Source organism: Poecilia latipinna, unplaced genomic scaffold (assembly GCF_001443285.1).
Source record: "Poecilia latipinna isolate Pla-1442-1.1 unplaced genomic scaffold, P_latipinna-1.0 Scaffold1188, whole genome shotgun sequence".
Classification (NCBI taxonomy): domain Eukaryota; kingdom Metazoa; phylum Chordata; class Actinopteri; order Cyprinodontiformes; family Poeciliidae; genus Poecilia; species Poecilia latipinna.
In genome coordinates, this window is record NW_015113804.1 from 81860 (window position 1) to 105555 (window position 23696).

The 23696-nt window shown below is 38.1% G+C and overlaps 2 protein-coding genes across 2 annotated transcripts in view; one reads left to right on the top strand and one right to left on the bottom strand.

Moving 5' to 3' along the window:
* The first annotated feature begins 3500 nt into the window (after positions 1–3500).
* mafk (v-maf avian musculoaponeurotic fibrosarcoma oncogene homolog K) lies at positions 3501–13985 on the top strand. Its single transcript, XM_015053627.1, has 3 exons — positions 3501–4049; positions 11979–12057; positions 12142–13985. Exons 1-3 carry the CDS (start codon positions 3886–3888, stop codon positions 12574–12576), a joined length of 678 nt encoding a protein of 225 aa, XP_014909113.1. The 5' UTR covers positions 3501–3885; the 3' UTR covers positions 12577–13985.
* A 2322-nt stretch (positions 13986–16307) lies between these two features.
* Positions 16308–23696, bottom strand: part of tmem184a (transmembrane protein 184a) — a 23325-nt gene continuing 15936 nt past the window's right edge. The window contains exons 6-9 of the mRNA XM_015053626.1: positions 21437–21528; positions 20360–20529; positions 20052–20249; positions 16308–17664 (exon numbers count right to left, since the gene is read on the bottom strand). Of these exons, the coding sequence (XP_014909112.1) occupies positions 17435–17664; positions 20052–20249; positions 20360–20529; positions 21437–21528 (690 nt within the window). The 3' untranslated portion in view covers positions 16308–17434. The remainder of the gene's footprint in view (positions 17665–20051; positions 20250–20359; positions 20530–21436; positions 21529–23696) is intronic.

The window sequence follows — 23696 nt, forward strand, 5'->3', positions numbered from 1 at the left end:
GGAGAGAAAAAAAAAAAGACCCCCAAAAAAGAAAAAACAAAAAGAAAAAAAAAAAAAAAAAAAAAAAAAAATATATATATATATATATATATATATATATATATATATATATATATATATATATATATATATATATATATATATATATATATATATATTCTGGAGCAGATCTTTTAAATGATGTGTTGAACATATTTGTTTATTTTGGCCCATTGTTGTGCTTGCTCCAGCAAGACAGTGTTCAATTGTGAGAGCAGCTGGATATGTGACTGATGCAGAATTTCAGAAATGTTCCCAGAGATGCTTGATCTTATCTCTTTCTGTGATGCGCTGACTCTGCATGTTTCTTCAGATTCAGCTATTTGGATTTTTTTTTTCTTTCATCCAATTATTATGCTCTACTTAAAAAAATCATTTAATCTCCAATATTGTCCAGTTGAGAGTGGTATTATTCTTACAATTCCAATTAATGTAATAATAAAAGTCCATGTTGGATAACCTCTAATCGTTTTTGATCCCATCTGATCAAGTATTTATGTTCTCCTCAGCAAATTTAGTGTATTTCACAATAAAATGTCTATGCCTATAATTGTTTATGATCCCATCAGATGCCATTTGACCAATACACTTTGAAATTCATGTTGTTTATTTTGATTCGATGTCATCTAATCTATGTTAAATCAGTATGTGGAAGATAATGCAATCTTATCACCTCTGTGGTTCATCCAGATTGTACACAATTTTGTTGGATCTCCTTCCTCCATTCCTCCACATATTCACTCTCTTCTGCTTATCTGAGGTCTTGCTGTAAAAGTAGCAAGGCAATTTCAAATCCATCGGTGTCTCTAACAACACTTTAAAGTTTTTTCTAAGGGATATATTAATCTCCAATCAGCACTCTGTCTTCCTTGTGGAACAGAGGTGGAAAACCTCCAAAGGTAGAGGTTCATGAAGCTTGGATACTTAAACCGTGTCAAAATGACCCCTTTTGATGCAAAGGAGCAGCAGCAGCTTTGCTATACCCATGACTGATTTTTGTCACTTGGCAGTCATAAAACTGAGTGCACAACAATTACCTGCAAAGTTCTCCAAGGCTCTATTATCAGGCCACTTTCATTCAATATCTATTATTCTCCCAGCTCAAATTATGGAATAATGCAACATATCTTACAATGGACGTGCTCAGATGTTGTTATGAACTTTAACAACTACATAAAGCCTACCACTTTATCAGCATATTTACACTTACAAAATTTACTAGAAGACTTTTATCAAAAAGAGGACAAATCTATTGCAGCAATTTTGAAGCCAATCAGCATATAAAGTTGATTCAGATTCCAAATCTAAATATTTTTGAATTGTTGTTCTTACGTTTAACTCTATATAGGAAAAACAAACAAACAAAAAAAAAACAGAGGTGGAGCGGCTCATCAATTCATGCATCTGCTTGACTGTTACATACAGGAAACGCTGCGGTGCTGCTTGTGGTTAATGAGGCAGTGATACAAGCTGAGAAAACAAAAGACTGTTAGTCATCAGGTTCAAGTGCCATTTGGCTTTAAAACATGTTGCAATACGCATGCAATAATCAGACTCACCATCTTCAGCAAACAACTGATTCCACGTGTGATTTAGAGAAAGATACCATTCTTCGGAGTCATATAAGGTAAACCGAAACAGTGACCATTAATGTTACAACCTATCAGCATGGTGCGACGACAGAGTAAATTAAAAGAAATCTGAGTCAGATTCACCGGAATATGGCTTTTGCGTATTGGACAAACATTCCTTTGTGAGGTCAAAGTGTCGTTCTTCTAATGTAAGTAATCTGGATAAAACAGACCATAATTGCAGGTAAAAGACATACTTGTTTTGTTTCTATTTGTCTGAATAAACGCAATTGCAAAATTCAGTTCAGCAATTACTAATCAGGCATAAGTCAAGGAGTATCTAAAGGTTAGGATAACATCATGCATGTGACTGTGTGAGTGTGACATATTTTTATTTTTTTTTTCTGTGCATTTCCTCATTTGCTGCTAAACATAGTGTCGTAAAAAAAAAAAAAAATTGAATTAAGCATCACACAGCAAAAGAGTTTCAATAATGAGACAGTGTTTGACCTAAAATGGTCAAAGACAAACAAACACATACACGCACACACCCACCCACGCACACGCACACACACACACGCACACACACACACACACACACACACACACTCTACAGAACTACAATTTATTTCTGCAAGGTGTAAAGAGGTGATGCTTTACAATGTGCATAAATTATTTCACAAGTTTCAAGGATAAACATTTATATAAACAAAGTAATGTACAATTATTAGTGTTTTTAAAGGGGGGGTAATCCTTTCCATTGTTGTTTATGACAGTGCCCCCCAATAGGCAGGCCAAATGTCGTTTGGGGCCCAGATTAGAGTTCCTTTTGGGGGTCCACTTCCAACTACACTCATCACAGGATGAAGGAAGCTTTAATGTTTAGTTCACAGGCAAACAAACCAGGCTGTTACTCACTGATCTATACCAACAAACAGTGACAGTGTGTTCATGAACTGTGCCCCTCAGCTAAGACACATGAAGCACAAATTAATAAACTAGCATCAAATGTAGACGTGTTATTGCATCTTTCAAATTCTGAAGGTGGTTTAATGTGCGATCTAGATCACTGGTGGTGCATTTTGAGCATATTCATTCCAAGAAATTGTCATTTCATCACTTATGCTGCTATTCCAGTAAAAAAAATATATATATATATAAACTTGTCCACTTCATTTCCATTGCTTATCAATTAATTTGTCCTGGTAGCTATAAATAGTTTAATTTAATTGTGTATTATTTTACTGAATATACTTCATTTCACCTTACTTGCACTGATTGCTGTTTTAAACCCAGTTTGGACCATTTTATTTTTTAATTTTTGAATATAACAAATGTTTCCTGATCAAACTAAAATAAATCTAATGTGTGGAATATTTTTAGCAACGTCACATAACTCCTTTCCTCACTGCAGGTCATAAGCAAGAGAGAAAATGACTTTAAATGAACTGATACCTGGTTCATGTAGAATGTCATATGGATGAAGGAACCATTTGGAAAGAGACAAAAGTCAGGGATGAAATGACCGACAGTCAGAAAGTATGAAAGCTCAAAGTTGCAACCTTGAGCTGTTGTGTAAATTCAAGTGGTCTTGGACCCCCAGGCCAGCAAGGCCCCATGAAGAGGCAAAGTCTGCTTATAATTTGGGTGAGCTATTTATAGGTGTTTAAAGTGTAAACAGTGTTTTTGTTCTTTTTTAATACCATTGTCAAATAAATCAGATTGTTTTAAGCTGAAAAGCTGAACCGGCAAATCAATAAAAGTTTCGACCTTATATGGCTTAACATATTTAAGGTCAGTAGTTAATTACCCAAAATAGCAGTGACACCGCATGCTGCAGTTAAAATAAGAGAAATCCTGTGACTTCTGGGCTACTACTCTGCATACTTTCCCCAGGAATGGAATGCTGCTGCTCCCAAAAGGCAGACAGAGCGGGTGGGGAGGGGGAGCGTCGCTGTTTTCCCTCCGTTAAAGCACATTTTTGAATACCTTGTAGCTCAAACCTGGCCATGGAAGTGTGCGCTCACAGAACAGGCGGCTCGTCTGGCGGAGAGAGCAACAAGTACAGCAAGTAAACTGCTGGCAAACCGACTTTGATTTGTTTTGTAAAGTAAGCAAAAGCGGTTGCCAGCAGTATCTGTCTTCTATTTCTGGCCTTCCCCCCGGCCCCGGGCCCCCCTCTCTAGACTGACGTCAGCAGAAAGTTATTTTCATGAATGGAGGGGGCGGTCACGAGGAATCGGTGACGTGAGCGCTTGCGGAAGCAGAGCGTGGAATGTTGGTACATTGTTGTTGTTTTGTAGTTAATTCAGTACGAGGATACACCACTACCCTCCTGCCGCGTCTCGCCGACTGGGTCAACTCACTTCGCCGCTTGGATAGGAAACTTACTCCGGTACCTTTACGCATCCCCGACTACACATATCCGCGTTCACAGAGGTATGGTTGTTGTTTTTTTTGTTTTTTCTTTTTCTTTCTTTCTTTCTTTTTTTTTCTAGAATATGTTTTGACATTCCTCAGAAAATTGCTGAAATGTGTCACGCTGATGTATAGGCGCAGACACGCTGGTGTTAGATTCACTGGCCGGTTAGGAAGCTTATTGGTAGTGGTTCTGGAAGTTTATGTTGACTTGGTGGATTGTTTGAGCCGAGAGGACCCGGTTGGGTGCGGGAAAAAAAAAAAAAAAAAAAGAAATAGTGCACAGAAAGTGAGTGCATTTGAAGTGAGGAAATTATCAGAACTACTGAAGATGTTTTCCCTCTTTTTATTATTGTTACTTTACTAAAGTACAGCCATAAAAAAATACTTTAATTTATCATCCTTAAGTTTTTTATAGTAAAATAATTTGCATGTTTGAAACCTTTGAAAATAAACTAGCATCAAAATAGCCTATAACAGCATTGCGTCAAAGCTGAACACTCACTTAAAAATGACAAGACCATCGTATATAATTGAAAACACACTTTTTTAAACTTTTTATAATGGTCGTGTTTTTCAATAAAAACAAAAAACAAAACAAAAAACAAACAAACAAAAAAAAAACATATCGCCAGTCGATCAGGTTTTTAAGGAAAATGGAAGTGAAATAATCCAAGAATTTCCACCTGTCTCTGCTGAAACTATTTCCACGCACATTTTTCACAACCTTATAGGTTGTTTCTAACACTCAATAATAGGTTCCTCCTTTGCAAAATGCCAGTCTACGGTTTTTGACATCGGAATCAACACGTGGTCTGCATTGTAGACATGTGGGAGAAAGGGCACCAGAGACCACCGGGGCTGACTAGTCCGTTGCAGGAGGGAGGCGGGGGAGGAAGGGGCATATTTCCACAAACAATAAACCACTCAAATGGAACAAGTGGCCTTATCTTATCACTTGTTTCATTACGATTTCTGGGGAACAGAAATCATCATTTCTTGGGTCAAGATAAGGGAGACATCCTGTAAGGGCCAATGACATAATGGCACATGATTCTCATTACTTTAGCATTATCTTCTCCACAACATTTTGGACTTGTGGTCCAGTGATTAATAAATGGAAAATATTTGTCTCTCAATGGTTTATTCCACTGAGATCTGCCACAGATCCGGAGCCAGGAGGATGTTCTGATTCACATTTGTTTCTGGTGGGCGCCTTTCAGCCTGAAGGAGGGAGGGGGTAGCGTGTGTATTGCGCTGTCATAAGGTTAACATGTGGCTCAGTCACCAAAGTGATGATGTTTTTTTTGGAGGGAGAACTTGCAACAGCTGACTCATTGTGCCACCAAAGCACTCGAAGAGAATTCCCCCCCGAAACAGGCAGCATATATATATATATATATATATATATATATATATATATACACAGTTTTTTCTCAGGGTTTACCATTTTGTCTGGTCAAATCAGTGTCACTGATTGCACAAGGCGTTGTGGTGAAATGTTGTGAAAGTGAAATATTTGTGGTCACTTATGGTATGATTCACATGGAACACGTTCACTGTGGTGTGTTTTGCTCCTCTTATTGGAATAAAAGAAGTCTTGTTGATAATTACCTTTAAGCATCATACATTTTTAATACTGTTGGATGTACAAAGTGGGGTATAAACAGGAAAAATAACACATAATTGAATGAAGATGTGTTTTTCTTCTTGAAACAGTTCTCTCTGCCACTTAAAATTGCAAATAGTTTTTTTTTTTTTCTCTCTGCTTTTCCTATTAAAGTCTTAAAAGATTCCTTTCAAGCTTGTAATGTTTCAACAGAGCCGGTCTCAGGTTGTCCAGGGAGCCAGGGGCTAATTTCCACCACAGCCCCACTTATGTCAAAGGGTGTGGTGATACATCCAGCTCACAAGACCAAACACACCATTGTGATTGTGAGAACAAGAACAGAATCTATGAATCCTATTTTTTTATTTATTCTTTTGCTTTCATAACCAAAAGTTTAAAAAAAAATCATGGGCCTTAACAAATATGCAATTAGAGTAAAAAATAATAGATTTAAAGAGCCTCTGGTTTTATATTTTGTGATTTCTTTCTTTGATGAATATCTGTTTGGTGTGGGATTTTCCAGTCTATGTCTAATGAGACTATTTTAGATTTGATCTAGAGGTGATCACATTCACTCTAGTCTCATTTTTGTCTTAATAGGAAACTTCAGTGCTGATAGCTAAACTATTGGCCGGCTCAGTATTCTTGCATTACTTATAAATTGTTCCTATGTTACTATGTTGTCACTCCTACAGTTTAATGTTTTCCAAAGAGCATCAAAAAAATTGCCATTTGAATTATTTAAAGTTTAAGTAGGCCTCATGAGTATTTATACTCATGTTGCTAGCCAATCAAACGAGGAATAACTTAAGCACTTTTTTCCACGTGGACTTGAAAATAAGACTTTCAAACAGATAGGTCAAGCTCAAAGCAGTCATCTTCATGTCCAGGCCAGAGATTTTATTGCACTTTCCTAATTTCTCATTTATGCCGAGCATGTTTTTGTTTTGCTTTGAGAGTTTGCCACAGCTTGCTTTGAAGGAACTATTGAGCCTGAACTAATACCTTAAAAGGAGAGCACAGATATATTTAAACAGAGTTTTATTGAACAGACATGAGCAGTGTAACAGACATGAGCAGTGTAACAGACATGAGCAGAGAGTTATGTACCAGCAGTAAATAACTCTCTTTTATTTTGCTTAACAGATGAGATTTTCTTTAAAGGTCTAGCTAAGCAATGCTGGGTCAAAAGCAAAATACACTTTTACCATCTTAAAAAAAACCCCCGGCAACCTCAGAAATGGCGTAGCAATTTCAGAGAATTACTCTTATTTTATCAATCATTAAACAGCTGCCTTGTTTCACTGTTTCTTTATGGGGATGGCATTTTTCCCAACCTGACCTGCGAAATATTCACTGCTATTTTAAATTATTTCCCCCGCAGCTACTGGGGGGACCCTCAGAAGCTGCATGTGACGCTTACACTGTGGGCTGGTTCTGGGTTTTATCTATTCTTTTTTGGCTTCTTACCACTGTGGTGAGAATAAACGGTGATCAGCAGGGCAAACAAATAATCCAAAACATTCAAAGTGGTGGTGTTTTCATTGCTTTAAAAGTTGCAGGAAAACCTCTCAACTATTCACTAAAATTAATGTATGGAACCCTGCTGATGATCATTTTCTTGCTCACTCATATTTAATGTCAGTGTAAAAAAAAAAAAAAAAAAAAGTGAATAGAAGTGCGTGTTTCCTCCCTGCATTCCTAACATTTCTATCCCAGTGTCTGGGAGAATATCTTTTCCGTGAGTCCTCCTCCCTTTCCGCACAAAGGTTCCGGCTGATCGTAGCAACTATTTCCAAAGTTCTCTGTACTTTTCCTTCCTTTCTCTGAAACAACGGGATTTTCCAGGAAACGCCAGATCAGGAGGGTGTGATTCCCTGCCGCTGGTCGTCGCTTTTACCCGTAAACAGCATGACTCACCATGCAGTTATGCTCTCCGTTTCCTTTGCATAACATCCCACCAAATGTGCTGCGCTGGAGAAAGAGCAGAGTGCCACGCACGTCAGTCGGGAGCAAAAATCTCCTCGCATTCTTGAATAAGTGTGGGAAAAGCTTTCTTAGAAGAGTCTAGACAAATCTGTTTTCTGTTTACTTCAGACTTATAAAGGAACAAAGACAAGTCAGCTCTTTTTTAGCTCCAGAGTATGAGCTCATAACCCTTTTGATAAGCTGTTTATTTTAGGAGGCAACTGGGCCCCACAGTATCATGCTGTAACCAAGATTTGGTAATAGTTGGTGTCACTGATCATGCGGAAAAGTTTACTGAACCTCTTTTTGAGTCAAGTTGTTTTGGATTCACTCGTCTTGTTTCTATTTGCCTTCTTATGCTAATGCTAAGCGCAGGCTTTTGGGTGTCAGAAGTCTGTTAGAGTCTCCTTCTAATAAACTGCATATTTAGTTGAAACAAGTTATTTTAATTTACATAACCTTTTGTCTTCACTGACTTTATATAAGATGGGGAAATTTTTAAAATGTCAGAATGATGAGAATTGTTTTTGACTGATTGATTGATTTTTTTAATTTACTTCGAATTTGGAATGTTACTCTGAGATTTGCTACTATACCTGTAAATAGTCTGGAAAAGCCCAGCTGATGATTTCATAGATTTATAAACTTCTTTTTAAATTATTTAAAATGATGACATGTCTGTATATGTATTTACATGGAAACCATCAAATGCGCTGTTTCGTTGTATGATCATTGAATCAGCTAAGATCAGGAAGAGATTTATGAACCTTAATAAGTCTTAATAACCCTTCATCTCAGTGTCTCAGTGTCTCTAACCCTCTTGTGAGTTTTAACATCTCAGTTACAAAAAAAAAAAAAACACATAGTGTGGGCATGAAAGGATGTTAAAGTTTATCCTACATGTTAAACATGTTACTGGGAGCATTGTTTGCACGGAATCTAACATTCTTCAAACAAATACTGCATTTAAGTAATTTGTTGCACTAACTGATATTGTGATTGCTGTGAAGCAATATGTTGTGCAGCTCTGTCAACCTCATATTAAAAGCAAATGAAGATTCTGGCTGAATTTGGCGAGATCAGTTCATTATCCACAGAGTAACAATTCCTGTGCTGAATGATCTGAAAGAGCATTCAGAGGAAGAAGCCATAGCTCCAAAGGTGGCACAACAAAAAGACAGATTTCAGTTGCAAATACGGGAAGTATGGCCTTTTGATTCTCTGTTGAAATTAAAACTGAATATGTCTAAACTTCCAAAATTAAATAAATTAAAGAAATAACCTGCTAAGAAAATCTTGCTCTTTATTATGGCCTTTCGCAAACAAATATTTTTCTAATGCTAGAATTCCAATAACACCAAACGTTTTGGCTGATTATTTGTCAGACATTTGGGGGACAAAGTTTTAGTTATACATTTAAACGTTTAAACAGATCCACTAAGAATGTGCACAGCTCTCTCTCTAGTGTACTGCTGAGTAAAAGTTATCCTTAGCTATTAGTCACTAGACATGCTTCTGCAGTGATGAAACATATGGAACCTGAGAGTTAAAAGTGGTCTGTATTGTTTATGTTTCCTTCCTCAAAGAGTGATGGTGAAGTGCTTGCTTGCACACATGTGCAAAGGGTGCAGATGATTTGTTTGGGCAAGCAGTGGATGTGAGACTCTTCTGAATTCCAGACATTTTGGAATATTTGCAACCATTATGCTAAGAGTGGGGATATTGCGACCCCCTTGCCCCATACACGAGTACATCACAGAACATATTTCAGAATACATGCGTTCTCTCTCCCGAGAAGATTTACCCATACGCATGTGAGGGATTGCACATGTGTGCTCGCTCAGGAATGAAATTTTGTTTTTTTTTTTTTTTTTTTTTTTTTTTTTTTTTTTGTACCCGCCATCTGCGGCTTTGCTTTGAGGAATTTACTCAGGCTGCCTTATGGAAAACCTGATCTAAGTCGGTTTCTTGACTGTGTTGAGAAGCCATGTTTTGTTTGTGTCTCGTCTTTACGAATGGATTTGGTTGTGTGACATAATTGCCACTTTCCCTCTGAGGAAACTTGATTATGAAAACCATACCGGCGTGCAAGTTGCAAAAAGAATAAGCACATGGCTGAAGAATTTCAGGGCAACAACTCGTCTTCTGGATTCTGGCCGGAGGCTCCTTTTCAAGAAAGGGAGGCCCTACACCACTTTTTCAAGACTTTCAAGACAACAAATATAACAAGGGATCCCTTTTGACACAATACTACTCAAAATTGTCTCGCTATAGACCAACTTGTTTCAGAAAATACTTCATTTTATCCCTCCGTCAATATTTAAAGCTTCTGAAATATCGATAAAGCGATGCTCTCTAGTGTAAATGAGACATTAGACCGGATCGTTCTCAAAACTCTACACACACATAGTTTAACACCTTTCATGTATTTTGCTTCTGTTTATTTTCCGTTTAACTGTTCTAAGGGAAGTTCTTGACGTTGCAGAGTATCATGGTTGTTTTTCAGTTTCACTTCCCTGCAGTTTTCAACCGCATTCTACAAACTCTTGAATTAGCATAGACCTATTTATGACCTAAAATGTGAAAACATGATGAATATCACGGAGTGAAACACTGCAGCACCCGGAGCGTTTTTTTTCGAGTGAAAGCTGCATTTCAAAGCGCTGTAGAGGATATTTGTTCTCCCTCTGAAGTATCACTTATCACATACTTGCCTAGATTTGTTTAGTTGGCAGAATTTTATGTCAGCAGTGTGAGCTAAAAATATCCACTAGAGTTAAATAAGGGCATGGAGCAGTTCAGGAAAGCCCAATGTAAGAGGATCCAACTGGAGAGAGACGGCCTTAAATCGATAGACTACATTGTCTCTCAACAAAAATACATCACTGACTGTAAAGGAAACTATTTCCCTGTGACATTCTCCCTCCTGGAATTTTCCACCGCTGTACTCCTCTGTAAAGTTCAGCATAACTGCAAATGTTATACTGTTGTGGGATGAAAGAGTGGAGCACTGCAGCCTGACGGTAGACCCACAGACATCATATTAAAGGATTAAACACTCTGCAAAAGACGGGATACGAGCTAACTGGCAAAATTAAGAGAAATATCACAGACGCTAAGTTTAAGAGAGAGTATTATGATCACATTTAAGAAAGTTTGAGTTTCTTGTTAGCACTATCCAAGGGCCATACTGCGGTTATGAATGAGAGTTGTTTACCCTTTTGCTGACCATGTGACTCACGCTCCCACGCCCATTCACAGGGCGTTTCCATGGTAGCTGTGGAGCATGGAACAGTGAACTCCCAGTCAGGCTGGTCTGCAGGTTCTGAAATGGAGCCTTGGGGGGATGTGTGCCACACTTGCTCAGTTTTTTTCTCCCCTTTCCTTTTTCTTGTTCTTTGGTCATAAGAGCAGCCTGAGAAACCTGTTCCGCTGTATAATAAGTGCCAAGGGGGCTTTAAAAAAAACAAAAAAAAAAACAACTCTGACGGACACACAGAAAGTTTAAATCTTTAAAGAGTTCTGTGAAAGAAAAACCTGGTGGGGCTTAGCTGTTTTATTTCTGCTTGTTCTAATGAACAAGTTTGGCTCACCTCACTCTTAGCAGAAAAGACAAACGCTGTCAAAAACTGATGAGGTTTAACGTGGAGGCTTGCTGCCATCTGCTGGCATGTGTAAGCCAAGCTACTGTCAAAATTGTTACAAGGAGAAAAAAATATATAATACACTAAGGAGACCTAGTCTTCAGTAAAGCTTATAGTGAGATTGGGACATTTGTTGGTCTTTATTCAATGAAGTGAAATGACCAAACTTTAATTAACCTAACCTATGCATTACATGACAACCAGTTTAGAAACATACAAGATTTTACTTGAACAAGTGTTGTTTCTAGCCAATGTGATGGGTTTTGCTGATAAAGAGCAATCAAAGCTTTTTAGAATTGTATAGGTGTCATATTAGAATTCTATAGTTATATAAAATCAGATCTACAAATAAATAAGCTTTATTTCCAAAAGTATTTCCTCATCTATCCAAATAATTGTATGTTGTTCAGATGTTTAGCAATAGTCTTGCTCGATACTCTAAAACAAATGGCATCAAAAACTGGTGATTATGACCATTCAGTTCAAGGACAACATTCATTATTGGGAGTGAGATTTGTCAGGGCAGAGCGAGAAATGGAAAGAAAACCTAGATTCTCAGTTCAAATGAATCCGCTTTTGGCAACTCTGAAAATTGTCCTCCGTCGACGAAAGTGGAATGGGTAGCTGGTACTGATAAGGTCAACTAAATGTGCTGCCAATCACCTTTAACATGCTGCTCTCCAGCTAGTTGAAGTTAAACGGTCTGTTTTTTATCCGTTTCATTTTCAGTGCAACTTCTGTGAGGTTCTGGTCAGTTTTCTGCATGCAGGGAATGACGACTCATTTCAAGACAAGCAAAGCTTTAAGGGTAAGCCTCATGAATTTAAGAAATGCTTCATAAAATTGCTTTCGCACGTGGAGTTGTTCTTTACTCACTACCCACCTCCGGCAGGTCAAGAAGGAGACGGGTGAGAATGCCCCGGCGCTTAGCGACGATGAGTTGGTGGCCATGTCGGTGCGGGAGCTAAACCAGCACCTGCGTGGACTGACGAAGGAAGACGTCGTCCGGCTGAAGCAGCGGCGACGGACCCTGAAGAACCGAGGCTATGCAGCCAGCTGCCGCATCAAGCGTGTCACCCAGAAGGAAGAGCTGGAGAGACAAAAGACAGAGCTGCAGCAGGAGGTGGACAAGCTGGCCAGAGAGAATGCTAGCATGAGGTTGGAGCTGGATGCGCTGCGAGCTAAGTACGAGGCCTTGCAGTGTTTCGCCAGGACTGTGACCCGGGGGCCAATCTCACCCGGCAAAGTGGCCACCACCAGCGTCATCACCATTGTCAAGTCAGCTAACCACAACACCAGCCCCACCCCGTTCTCAGCTCCCTCCTAGTGCTGACAGGACTGGGCTTTCCCTTCTTTTGCCTGGTCTTTGCTGGCTCTGACACATCCTGAAGCCAGTCATCCTGTACTGAGAGGATCCTCAGTAGTTTGTTAGACTGAAGGATCGGATGCCAGGCTCTGTCACGTAATGCTGCATTCACAGTTCTGTCTCCGTTCGCCTGCCTCTTACACAATCTATACTGTCTGCACACTGTTCACAACCCCGTCCCGACCCCCAGCACCGGCAGGGTATTGGGCCTCTGTGACCCGACCTCTGTGACTGATGGTAGAGATTTATTACAGTTTGTCTTACTGGTGTAATACTTGATGCTGCAGAACATAAAATACAAATGATTTGACTTTATGGGAGTATAGCTATTTGCCATTTGTGTAAATTTACATAAAAAAAAACTGTAAATTTTGAAGCTGTTGCCTTAAAGATCTATAAGTACTCTACAACTAACATGCAGTTCAGCACAACAAGGTGTTAAATTTCCCAGGATTAAAGTCTAGAGGTTTCTCAATAGTTTCCAGTGATATAAGAGATGGATGAAACTGAAGTTTTCTCAGATTTTAATTTGTTCTTGAGCTTGTTTAGCTTATGCTAATCCATAAAAGAAGCTGTTAAGGGGATAACTGACAAACATATATTTGTGTTTCATGTTTGGACAACCCTGGTGTGGGTAACATTAATTGGAAGGCATTGCCAAATCCAGAGGATCTCTCCTCCATGTTTGCTTCAATTATGAAACATACCTAAAGGTCCTAATTTTTTTGCCATTGTAGATTATTTTTGTTAAAAAGGTTAAAAGGTATTAAAGTCATTGTAAAGTTTGTTTGGGAAGTGTTGGGTGTAATTCTGATGGCTATTTTATGGCCCCCTGACTTTTTTTTTTTTTTTTTTGGTAACATTAACAGGTTTTAAACCTTTTTGCAACTCAACTTAAGACTAACTTTTTTACATTTGAATGTGCTTCGAAAGCAGATTGAGCTAAATTTGCTTGTAATAATAGCATTTACTTCATTATAGCACTTATAACTGTAACGATACAGTATAAAGTAAATTACAAGATGCAACAATGAAATTATTCTTGTATGTACTGGGGCTTAAATGTGCGATGATGATGATGATGTGATGGGAATATTTAGTGGAAGTCTAAAGTTAGCAAGGATGGTAAACTCTGCTGCACTTGCAATGTTTGGTGGGTAATCCATATTGGATATAGTGATAATGAAAGTAGTCCTTGTAAAAATCAACTTTCTTCCTGTATATTACAGATTAAAGGTGACAAATCCTCTTCTAGTTATATTGTCACTTACGTTGATAAACTCCGTCCAGACATAAAAAAAAACAACAAAAAAAACTCATTCCTACCGCTGGGTCACAAGAAGTGCTGCTGCTGCCGGTGTTGGTATTTTTTTTTTTTTACAACCAGTAGCTATTTACTTTGCATCTGACACACTCTTCTTCTACAAGAGAAACTCCTGACGCTTGTCTTCACAAAAAACATATGTTAAATGCAGTAAATGCCTTTTTCTCTCTATGAACATCTTGCATTATTTAAATATAAAGATGACTTGAAAACAAGCTGTTCCTACAGAGGATCCATTCCTAAATTGGAGTCAATGCAATAGAGATTGCTCATGTCAGGATTTTTTCTTGCCTAAGAAGACATGACTGTTCTTCCCCTGTTCAGAAGCTGCAAAGAACAGAATGGGGAACTATGCTGCTGTACAACCTGCTGTGATTTTATTTTGTTTAAGCAGGGGCATTGCTGTGTTCTTAGTCCTTGAATTTTCACCCAGTTCTTTTATGTCCTTTGTTCTTTTTCTGATATCAGTTTTATACAATACACATACAAAAAAAAGTAAAATATATATATAAATATATATATATACATATACGTGTATATTACTTATTTTTCTGCCTTTCACTATTCTGGGAGTGGTGTGTCTGTGTAATCACTCACTGAAGTTAGTGACATTGATGCTGACCGTTTTCAAATTGTACTCACATTTACGAGACGACTGTGTTTATAACTTAAAACCTTTATGTATTTATACTCGACGATTAACTACTTAAGGTTACATTTAGTTGGCTCATAACCTGCAGCCTTGCAAACAGTGGAAATTGCAGTTACGTCAAATAAAAGCTCATTTAGAACTATTAGTAATGCACTAGTGTTAGGGAGATGTGAAGTGGACCTCAGTAGAATGTGATCAAGCAATAAACCATATTATAGAATCCTTCAGTGCACATTTTAAAGCACACATTTACGTTCCCACAGAGACAAGTGTTGTGAAGACTTGGAAAATGAAAGTGCATCGTCAGAGAGTCTTTAAACTTCCACGTTGAATATTTCTTAAGAGTTTATAAGTTTTATGTGTAAACCTGGTGCAGACACCACAGGTTTTGAGGTGTACTCCATGGTAGTGATGCTTTTAGTGCTTTATGTATTCAGCACCGTTAACCCAGACCTGTTAATGTGATGGTGTGTTTCAGTCCTAAAGTCAAAACCAATATCGTTCTGTTTGCGTCAGTCAAGTTTTACATATTCATGACAAATAAAATGCAAAGTATTATGCTGACCTCTAGTGGTAAATCTTCAAAACTATTTATACACACTTTAACACTGAATCTGAGACTGGGGTGATTGATTTTGCACACACCTTAATATTATACGTCTTGTTTCCTATTTTCCCATATAAAAATAAAAATATTCCTTAGTCAACTAAGAGACAAACCTTTCTTTGGGTGAGTTAAATACACAATCACTGTATCCAGGCCAAGATACATGATGGTCTTTTATTTTATACAAATCAATAGAAAATGTTTTTCCAATTAAATTGAACGGATGTTAGACAGAAATCTAGAAGGCTTTATTTGTGAGACGAGGCACAGCTATCTTCCTGCCGTAGATGTTTACTAGACTTAGTCCAGACATTTTTCTTTCCTCTTACAGATTGTGAATATATTTGGCAACATCCAGAAGTTAAATTACCTTCCGCCCAATACTTTTATATGAATTGTACATATATAGAGAAGTATATATAAAACTTGTATTTTGATGAAAATGTAAGAACTTTTATAGATTTTCTTTGAACATGTCTGATTAAATAAGCTTTTGACACCAGCTTTGCCAGTCTACAAGCTACTGTTTAAATTCAACCATGTAGAGAATAGGCTAGAATACAGAAAGGGTGACAAAAATCAAATATGGTTTTAGTAAGTGCAGTTTGTTTTTTAGCCAAATTAGCTTGAAAAGGAAGAGTTTTTTATAGTCTCACAGCAATAATTTGAGGCCAACTAGTTGCCATCCATACTAACCTTGAACAGTTAATGGCAGCATACCAGTTATTTACCCTTTAAACTTGTCAATCTGCTCATATGTTTTGTATTTATTTCATTGGTTTGTGTAGGTGTGTAAAAGAAGAACAGCTAAATTATTTTTATTTTGCATTTATTTACATGTTTTCTCAATGAACTACCCTTGTGTACAAATAAAACATTTTTTCTGCCCTGATTGAAATGAAAATATGGTAAATTATTCCTTTTAGTAGTATTGATGTGTTTTTATACCTCTAAATAAAATTTTCCTCATCAAAATGTTCAGTTTTTGTTGCATTAAAGCTTTAGAAAAGTCAAATTTGAAGCCAGTTTAGCACTACTTTGTACATTTATGTTAATAAATGCCTTCCCAGAAAAAAAAAAAAAAAAAACCAAAACACATACACATTGGCACAAGTTAAAAAAATAACTTAACAAAAAGGTCCCTGAAAAGCTATACTTGCATATAGATTTAACCATAAAAATTGAGAATAAAAAGTAAAATGTATAAATGTTCAATAGTTGAAATGGCCCGAACTTTTCACAATAAATAGAATAAAAATGTTCACAATTACATATTTGTACACAGACCATACTGAGCAGTACAATTAACACTAATCAACTTGTGAACACATTTCATGACCCTTGCAAGATGGGATAACATGAGCATTGAAATGAAATCATAAAAACTACACAAAAAATAGTCACAATAGAGAATATTCCTTAAGAAAAAAAAAAAAAAAAACTTAGCCTGTATTACATGGCTGTCTATTTGGGCTACTCTTTAGCATGCTGAGAAAATTAATGAGATGATCCAACTTCCCTCTTTGTAGACAACGGGTTTATCTAATTTATGCCTGCTATGGTGGATACAAAGGATAGTGAAGTGCAGTTTGAATTGCCTGCTCCAAAACTAATACGTCTTTGAACAAAAGCCTTTCATTCGTCAGGAAACCATGCCGAGGAATGCTCAGCAAATACTTCAAACAAGCAGATGTGAGTAACGGTCCATGAAGTGCCATTCTCAGCCATTGCCGGCTTCCCCTGCCTCCCACCTGGAGTCACATATTAATCATCCGCTCTTTGAAACTGACATGATTCAGATGGAACGCACTTCAGACAGCCAGAGAGGCTGCCGTGGCGAGATGGCGCGGACGGAGTCGGTGTCGGGGGGGGGGGGACGCAGCTGAAAATCCGGCAGCTTGATTTAAGGGAAGCGCGTGGCTCCTGAATCGTGTGATGAAGTGAAGATGACATGTCATTTTCTAGATTATCGCAGCGAGATGGAGACGGATAAGTTGTCGGTACATTCAGCGGCGAAATTTAAAACTCAAAATTTCATGCACATCCTCTGATTAAAATCATCATTACAGAAGCAGGTAGTCCTGTCTAAGTACTTGCGAAAATGAACCGCCTGTGTTCAGCCCAGCTCTGTGAGTAATGTAACACAGCTTTTTTTTTTTTTTTTTTTTCCCCCCCAGGGGGTCAGAGGTAAAGGTGGAAAGGGCACCAACACCTGGGTCTCTTGCTGGAAAAATGCCTAGAACTCATCATCTGATGTAATCAGCATGATTTTGTCAGACTTGCGAGAGCTCTTGTTGCCCGTGGCCACTTTTCCATTAGTGCTGGGCTGGCTGACCTCCTGTGTGGATTGCTGAGTGTACTGTTGATAGGCTGGCGAGAAGTTGTGGATGGCGTCCTGAACCATGTCGCCTGGGTTTATGGTTTCCTTCAAGCCGCTGGAGATGCTCTGCATTGGGGGAAGATTCTCTGCAGAAACAAAACGATAAAGTTTTTTGGTTTTTTTCCATGTACAAAACTGTGCTGTTCCTTTTTTTTTTGCATGGCATAAATAACAGTGAAGGTAGGTGTAAAAAAAACAAAAAGCAAGAAACTTGTCACTTATCTGGAACCAGAAAGATTATGGTAATTATATCACATTTAATGTGTTCATTACAATCTTTTTTCTTTGCCTTCTTGTTTTATTATCTGGGTTGTTGCTTCTTATGCTCCTAATCTGTGCTTTTCTCTGTCGCCTCATTTCTTCGGTGTCCTTTACCAAGAATGCTCTGAAAACTGAAGCTTGGTGTCCTAATGTGCGGTCACTGGCCATCTCAGGCCCCAGGGCTGCTTGTTCCTGATCTGTGACTGATGGTCCATCTCTGCAGCCCATTCCTTCCAAACTGTCATGCCCAATGTTCATCTCTGCTTTGAGACATCCTATATTCATTATCATGCCAGCCCACTCAGCTGTAATATAACTGACAATTAGCAGTGACAGTAATAACGACTTGTTCATAGGATTAAAACAGTAATCCTTAAGAGAACAATGTGCACCTTCAAAAGCGTTTCCATAATTACTACCTTGAATGCTAGATATTTTTCCCTTTATTTTATCCTCTGTCAGTCTTCTACGTACCATGCCTCACTTTCATGCATCGTTTTGGTTGTATCCGGCTTGGATGGTAATTTGCTTTATCTCTCTTTTCCTTTCCACCTCCCAGCTGCCCTCAGGCTCCTAGTATGTGAGCCAGTTTCTTCTGAAGGTTTACTCTGGTTAAATACATTTAAAAACGGTGCTTTTCCTTACGACTGCCTTTAGAGCATATCTAAACCAATGTTGCTTATGGGTTTCATTGCTTTATGTTCTACCACTAAATTATTCTGTTACAACACATTGCAAAAGTGAAATATTCATAACTCCATTTAGATTGTCTACATTTTGTCACTACACAACAACGATAAAAAAAAAAAAAGCAATGACATGAATGTTTTAAAGCAAAGAATGTTTTTGTATCAGAATGGCCCAAACTGTGTGGCAAGACTTAAAATTGTCCATCAAGGACAATCCATCCAATCTGATCGAACTTTAGCAATTTTCCAAGGCAGATTAATTTAGTTTTCAGTTTATGTGCACAGCTGGTGTAGATGTACTCCAAATGACTTGCAACTGTGCTTGCTGCGAAATGTGGTTCTACAACGTATTGACCTTAACATCACACCTTGTACATATTTCTTTTAGTACAAGCCAATTTTCTTCTACTCCACAAATCTGATACTTATATTTTTTTGATTATCAACAACAACAACAACAAAAAAAAAAAAATCCTACCATAAAGCTTTTTATTTTTTGGAGGAGTTATGGTGCAGGAGCGGCCTCGAAAAAACATGAGATTTTTGATGGTCAGAGAATACTTTTGCAAGACAGCGTAGAATAAATTATGTGTACTACGGCTTCAACGGCTTCAGCTCGGCTGCACAAAAAAAAAATTTGCATTGAGCAAATCAAGGTACACTGCATCAATAAAGCCACACTGTTGTAAGCTGTGCAGAATGAGGTCTGCAGAAGCAATCACAGACCCAGACCAGGCAAAGGAATTAACATTACCATACAGATTTTATGGCGCCTGAATACTTTGCAGCCTTTTGCACCCAACAGTCATAACCTTTGCAGTCAGTTTTCTGAAAAATCCTTAAGTCTTTTCATTGTTGTGCCTCCCAGATGTTAAAGGAATGAACACTCTTTGTGATTTCACATAGACTCTGTTCTTCTCCCTTTCATTGTTCAATAAATGCAACTCATGTAGTTGAAGCTCCTTTTAGATCCAACCCAGACACCCACAACATTCATGTGGCATGGATCCAAACAGTGGTTTGTTTAAAAAAAACAAAAAAAAAAAAAAACATCTCAACTTTTGTACAAATAGACTTAAGATAATTTAGAAACAGATGAGATGTTTGCGAGAATCTCAAATTCTTTGGTGTCTTTTCATGTTCTCAGGGCATGCATTCAAAAGTCTTTTCTTACAGAGGTAAAGAGGAAAACAAACAAAAAGCAATAAAACCCTAAGGTATAATCTTTCAAATGCTTTTGCCTTCATCAACATCAGAGCTGGAGAAATAAAAGCTTCAGTTAATGTCAACTATTCTGCCAGGCTTTGGAGAACGCGTCGGCTTTACAACACTGTTTAAAAGGCCAAGCTATGAGTTAAAGGTCAGTGTGACTGGGCCAGCAGAACGAGATCACCAAAGAAATGCTGCTAGAAACACTTTCAAGAATGTCATCGGAAATGCGAGAAGGGCAATTAGCCTGGAAACACGTCAATATAGTTTATTTGTTGCGACAGCAGTGCCCATTTTCAACTAACGCAGCTCACCTGGCACATCGTTTTTCTTCTCCTGGTAGACGGTGCAGGTGAAGGCATATCGGAGCGCAATGGCCGCAAAGAACATTTCGATGCAGATGATGAAGTTCTGCCAGCCGGCTGCAACGGTTCCAGCACCCACATTATGTCCGTCGATGAAAAGTGCGTTGGGAATGACCCCACACCGCTCCAGGATAGCAAGGACCATTCCTGCGAAAAGAGCAACATTTTACCCATTCATTTGTAGCTTCATGCACCGGTGGCGACCAGATTTCTATAAAAATAAAAACACACACACAAAATAAGAGGGATGAACTTACCTTGCCAGAAGGATAAAAATATGACAGACTTTATTGTGAGGAATTTGAGCACTGGTTCATACGGTCTGAGCAGGTCACTTGTGGCAAAGTAGAAAAGGAAGAGTGCGTAGAGGGCCAGGCTCACAGAGAAGTTGTAGATGATTGTGATGTACAGGTAGCCTCCATTAACACTGCATTGAGAGGAAGTGGAACAGCATTTAAATATTTGCCTAAGCATAGGTGTAATTCCATGAGTGCATGAGAGAAGCAGGCAGACTTCCACATTTGATTGTTTCTTGTTGCACTCGAACAGAGCTGCTACGATGATTCAGCTGTGACAGCGCTTAATAAACCATTGCAGAACAGAGCGCATGGTATGATGAAAGCATAAGAAAACAATGAGTGATTCATCGTGGTCTTGCAGCAAAGCTTGGAGGAAGATGTGACGTATGTGGATGAATAAGAAAGGGAATGAATTAAGAACATCTTTAGGTTTGATATGAGGGTGAAGAAGAATGCTAACTGGAAACTTGTGTATCAAGCACTCATTAAGGTCTGCTTCCTTTATGTAATTTTGAAACAAGTGTTGTCACAGCTGACTCTTCAGATAGAGATGCTGAGATGAGGAGGTTCAGAAGATATCTAATGAAGAATTTAGAAGAATTTATATATGCTAATTCACCCTCCTTATGTTAAGAGCTTTGCTCTTATCCGAAGCCTTGAAACTTTTACTAAACTTTCTGAGTGCAATTTATGCCCATCTTTTACATGAATTATATACAAGTGTAAAATGGAACGGTCTTTTTTTCAATTTAAAGTACGCCAGTTAATTACAACCCTTCGTTCCAAAGCAAAAGTTGCAATATCACATTTGACCAAATATAACAGACTGATCCCATAACTTTGAGCTCAAGTCAACCATTTTTATCATTCTCCCTGCAAAGAGGCGATATGCCTATCTCCATTTCCAAATTGTTTACATGTTCACAGAAGCAGCAAAACAAACCCTCTGGAAACTACATGCGCCAGTGGGATACACAAGAGAATGAAATGCAATAAAAAAAATAAATAAAATAAAAAAAAGGAGGTGCTGCTCACTTAAAATCTCCGTCGTGATATTTGCCGAAGGCCTGTAGGATGATGGTGATGGCCGCCATGATGGGTTTGACAGCACAGAACTGGAGAGTCGCCTGGAGGTTACATGACAATTCAGAATGGCATACCAAGAGACAGCAAGCAAGGGCAAAACCAACAAGGATGGGGGCATCAGAATGAGGTTGGGAAAATGTTTAGGACTGCTCAATGACGAGCAGTTTTTTCCTCATCATCACAAACAAAAACATGTTGATTTTACTTTACTGAAATACATTTGTTAGTAATCCCTCATACCAAAGATCCCAATTTTGTCATATCATTAAAAATGTCCCTGTATTCAAGTTTTATGTTATAGACTAACAAAAGGAAGCAAGAAATTACAAAGAATGTCATGCTTCTTGGACGGAAACTATTGTTTTTGTAACTGTTTTCTTAGTAAGCATCTAAAAATATTTGAAGCTGGCTTTGCTGTGTCTGCTTGAGTAAATGCTTAGAAAATCTCTTTTTGCATTATTTGCAACAGCAAGTCATTTTTTAATTAGTCTATACCAGCTTTGAGGACTTAAAACCTGATTGGTCTATTGTTACAGCTCAAGTTCAGTCAGATTGGCTACAAACCATCTGAACATCAACCTTTATCTCTTGCCAGTTTCTGAATTTAATTTGGATCTGTACTTTGACTAAGCCATTCTGACAAAACGAAAATTGTCTTGTCCAAACCATCCAATTGCAGCTCTGTATAAACCCATGGTTGGCAAAACTCACTCTTTGTATATATAGTTTAAGAGTGACTAAATTAATTAAGGTAGTCTTTTCTTTAAAATAATTAGTTTTTTCTTAGTCTGATGTTGATTTAGAAGAACAATAACTCCTGGAAAGAGACAAATTCAAGCCATAGATCCAAAGCATTCCCAATGGCAGGAAAGTAGCACTTTGTGTCATCTACTGAAGTCTGAATAAGCAAATCTAACAGAACCTCTCACATGAAAGTAACTGGCCGGCAGTGTTCAGTTTGATTAGTCAGAGGGAAGCTTCCCATGCTTTGCAAATTGCCATGAACAAGTATTCAAACTGCAGAAAAACTGATTTACTTTGAAGTTTCCAGTGCTGACAGTCACTATTTGCCTTTAACTTGTTGCAGTGCCAGTCTGTCACTCTGAAAATTCTCAAAGCAAAGATTTCAACATGAAACGCTGACATGTCTGGAGTTCAAAAATACAGAGCATGTTCTTGGTTTCTCCCAAAACTTAATCCTCCAACTTGCACTCTTTGGAGATGTATCAGAACTTCATAAGTAAATTTACATGTTGGTACACATCACGAAAAATGATAAAATGTCAATTATGCATGCCTAATTAGGATCATCTTCGAGTCGATGCAAAACTTTGATTTTTATTACTCTACATGTAAAGCTGTGAAATTTAGGTTACATCTTGTCATGGTTGTCATCCCATGAAATTGCCATTTTGTGTTGGTTAGACAGTCATTAGTTAATACTCTTTCTGGTGTAATATAAACTATTAAACAGTAAAACTCTGCACTTAATTCCTAATTTATTGGGATCTTGTACAACAACTGTGCCAGGGGTCTGCAGGGTTCTTTTTTTCTGCCCAATAAAATAAAACCTTCCTCAAGCATATAACAATGACACACTGAAATGTCAAAAAGCAGTTTAGCATGTAAGAGCAGCCCGCCCTCGCCCTTATCATCAAAACCCACAGTAACTTCAAGCTGCTTTCCCATATCAGTGATTGAACTGGTAAACTGCCTTCTAATGACACTAAAAAGATTTCCAAATGTGCAGAGACTGCTCATGTTAATAACCTCCCCACTCCGTATTTAAATAGGAGGGAAGGTCTATCAGATCTGCTGCATTGGTTTGATTTAAAAAGTATAGCTTCAAGGCACTTTTAAAAAGATTTGTTCTCATATGTGCCATTTTATTTCTGTAAACTCCAGAACTATTGCTTCTAAAATAAGGGCATAAAGAGCTCAGAATAAAGACGGACGCTTCTGAGAACGCTGGTTCGTAATTAACACAAGGAGTCCAATGGATGTAGACCATTTACCGCATACTTCTGTGTGGTTGCTCATAAATCACCAACTTGGGCCGCAGTTCAGCCCTTATAAAATCGCTTCCAAACTCTTGAACGGGTTTTACTGCAGTTATTTCTGTTCCTTCAGCATGTTCCCCCCCCCCCCCCCCTCCGCCTTTTTTTTCTTTCCCTACCTCCACCCCTTCTTTAATTTTTTCTTATCATTG

Excerpts from the sequence above, each read along its gene's own strand:
- mafk (XM_015053627.1), top strand. The coding sequence starts at position 3,886 with ATGTTGGTACATTGTTGTTGTTTTGTAGTTAATTCAGTACGAGGATAC. Across the intron at positions 4,050-11,978 it reads ACATATCCGCGTTCACAGAG|TGCAACTTCTGTGAGGTTCT; the intron begins GTATGGTTGTTG and ends TTTCATTTTCAG. Across the intron at positions 12,058-12,141 it reads AGACAAGCAAAGCTTTAAGG|GTCAAGAAGGAGACGGGTGA; the intron begins GTAAGCCTCATG and ends CACCTCCGGCAG.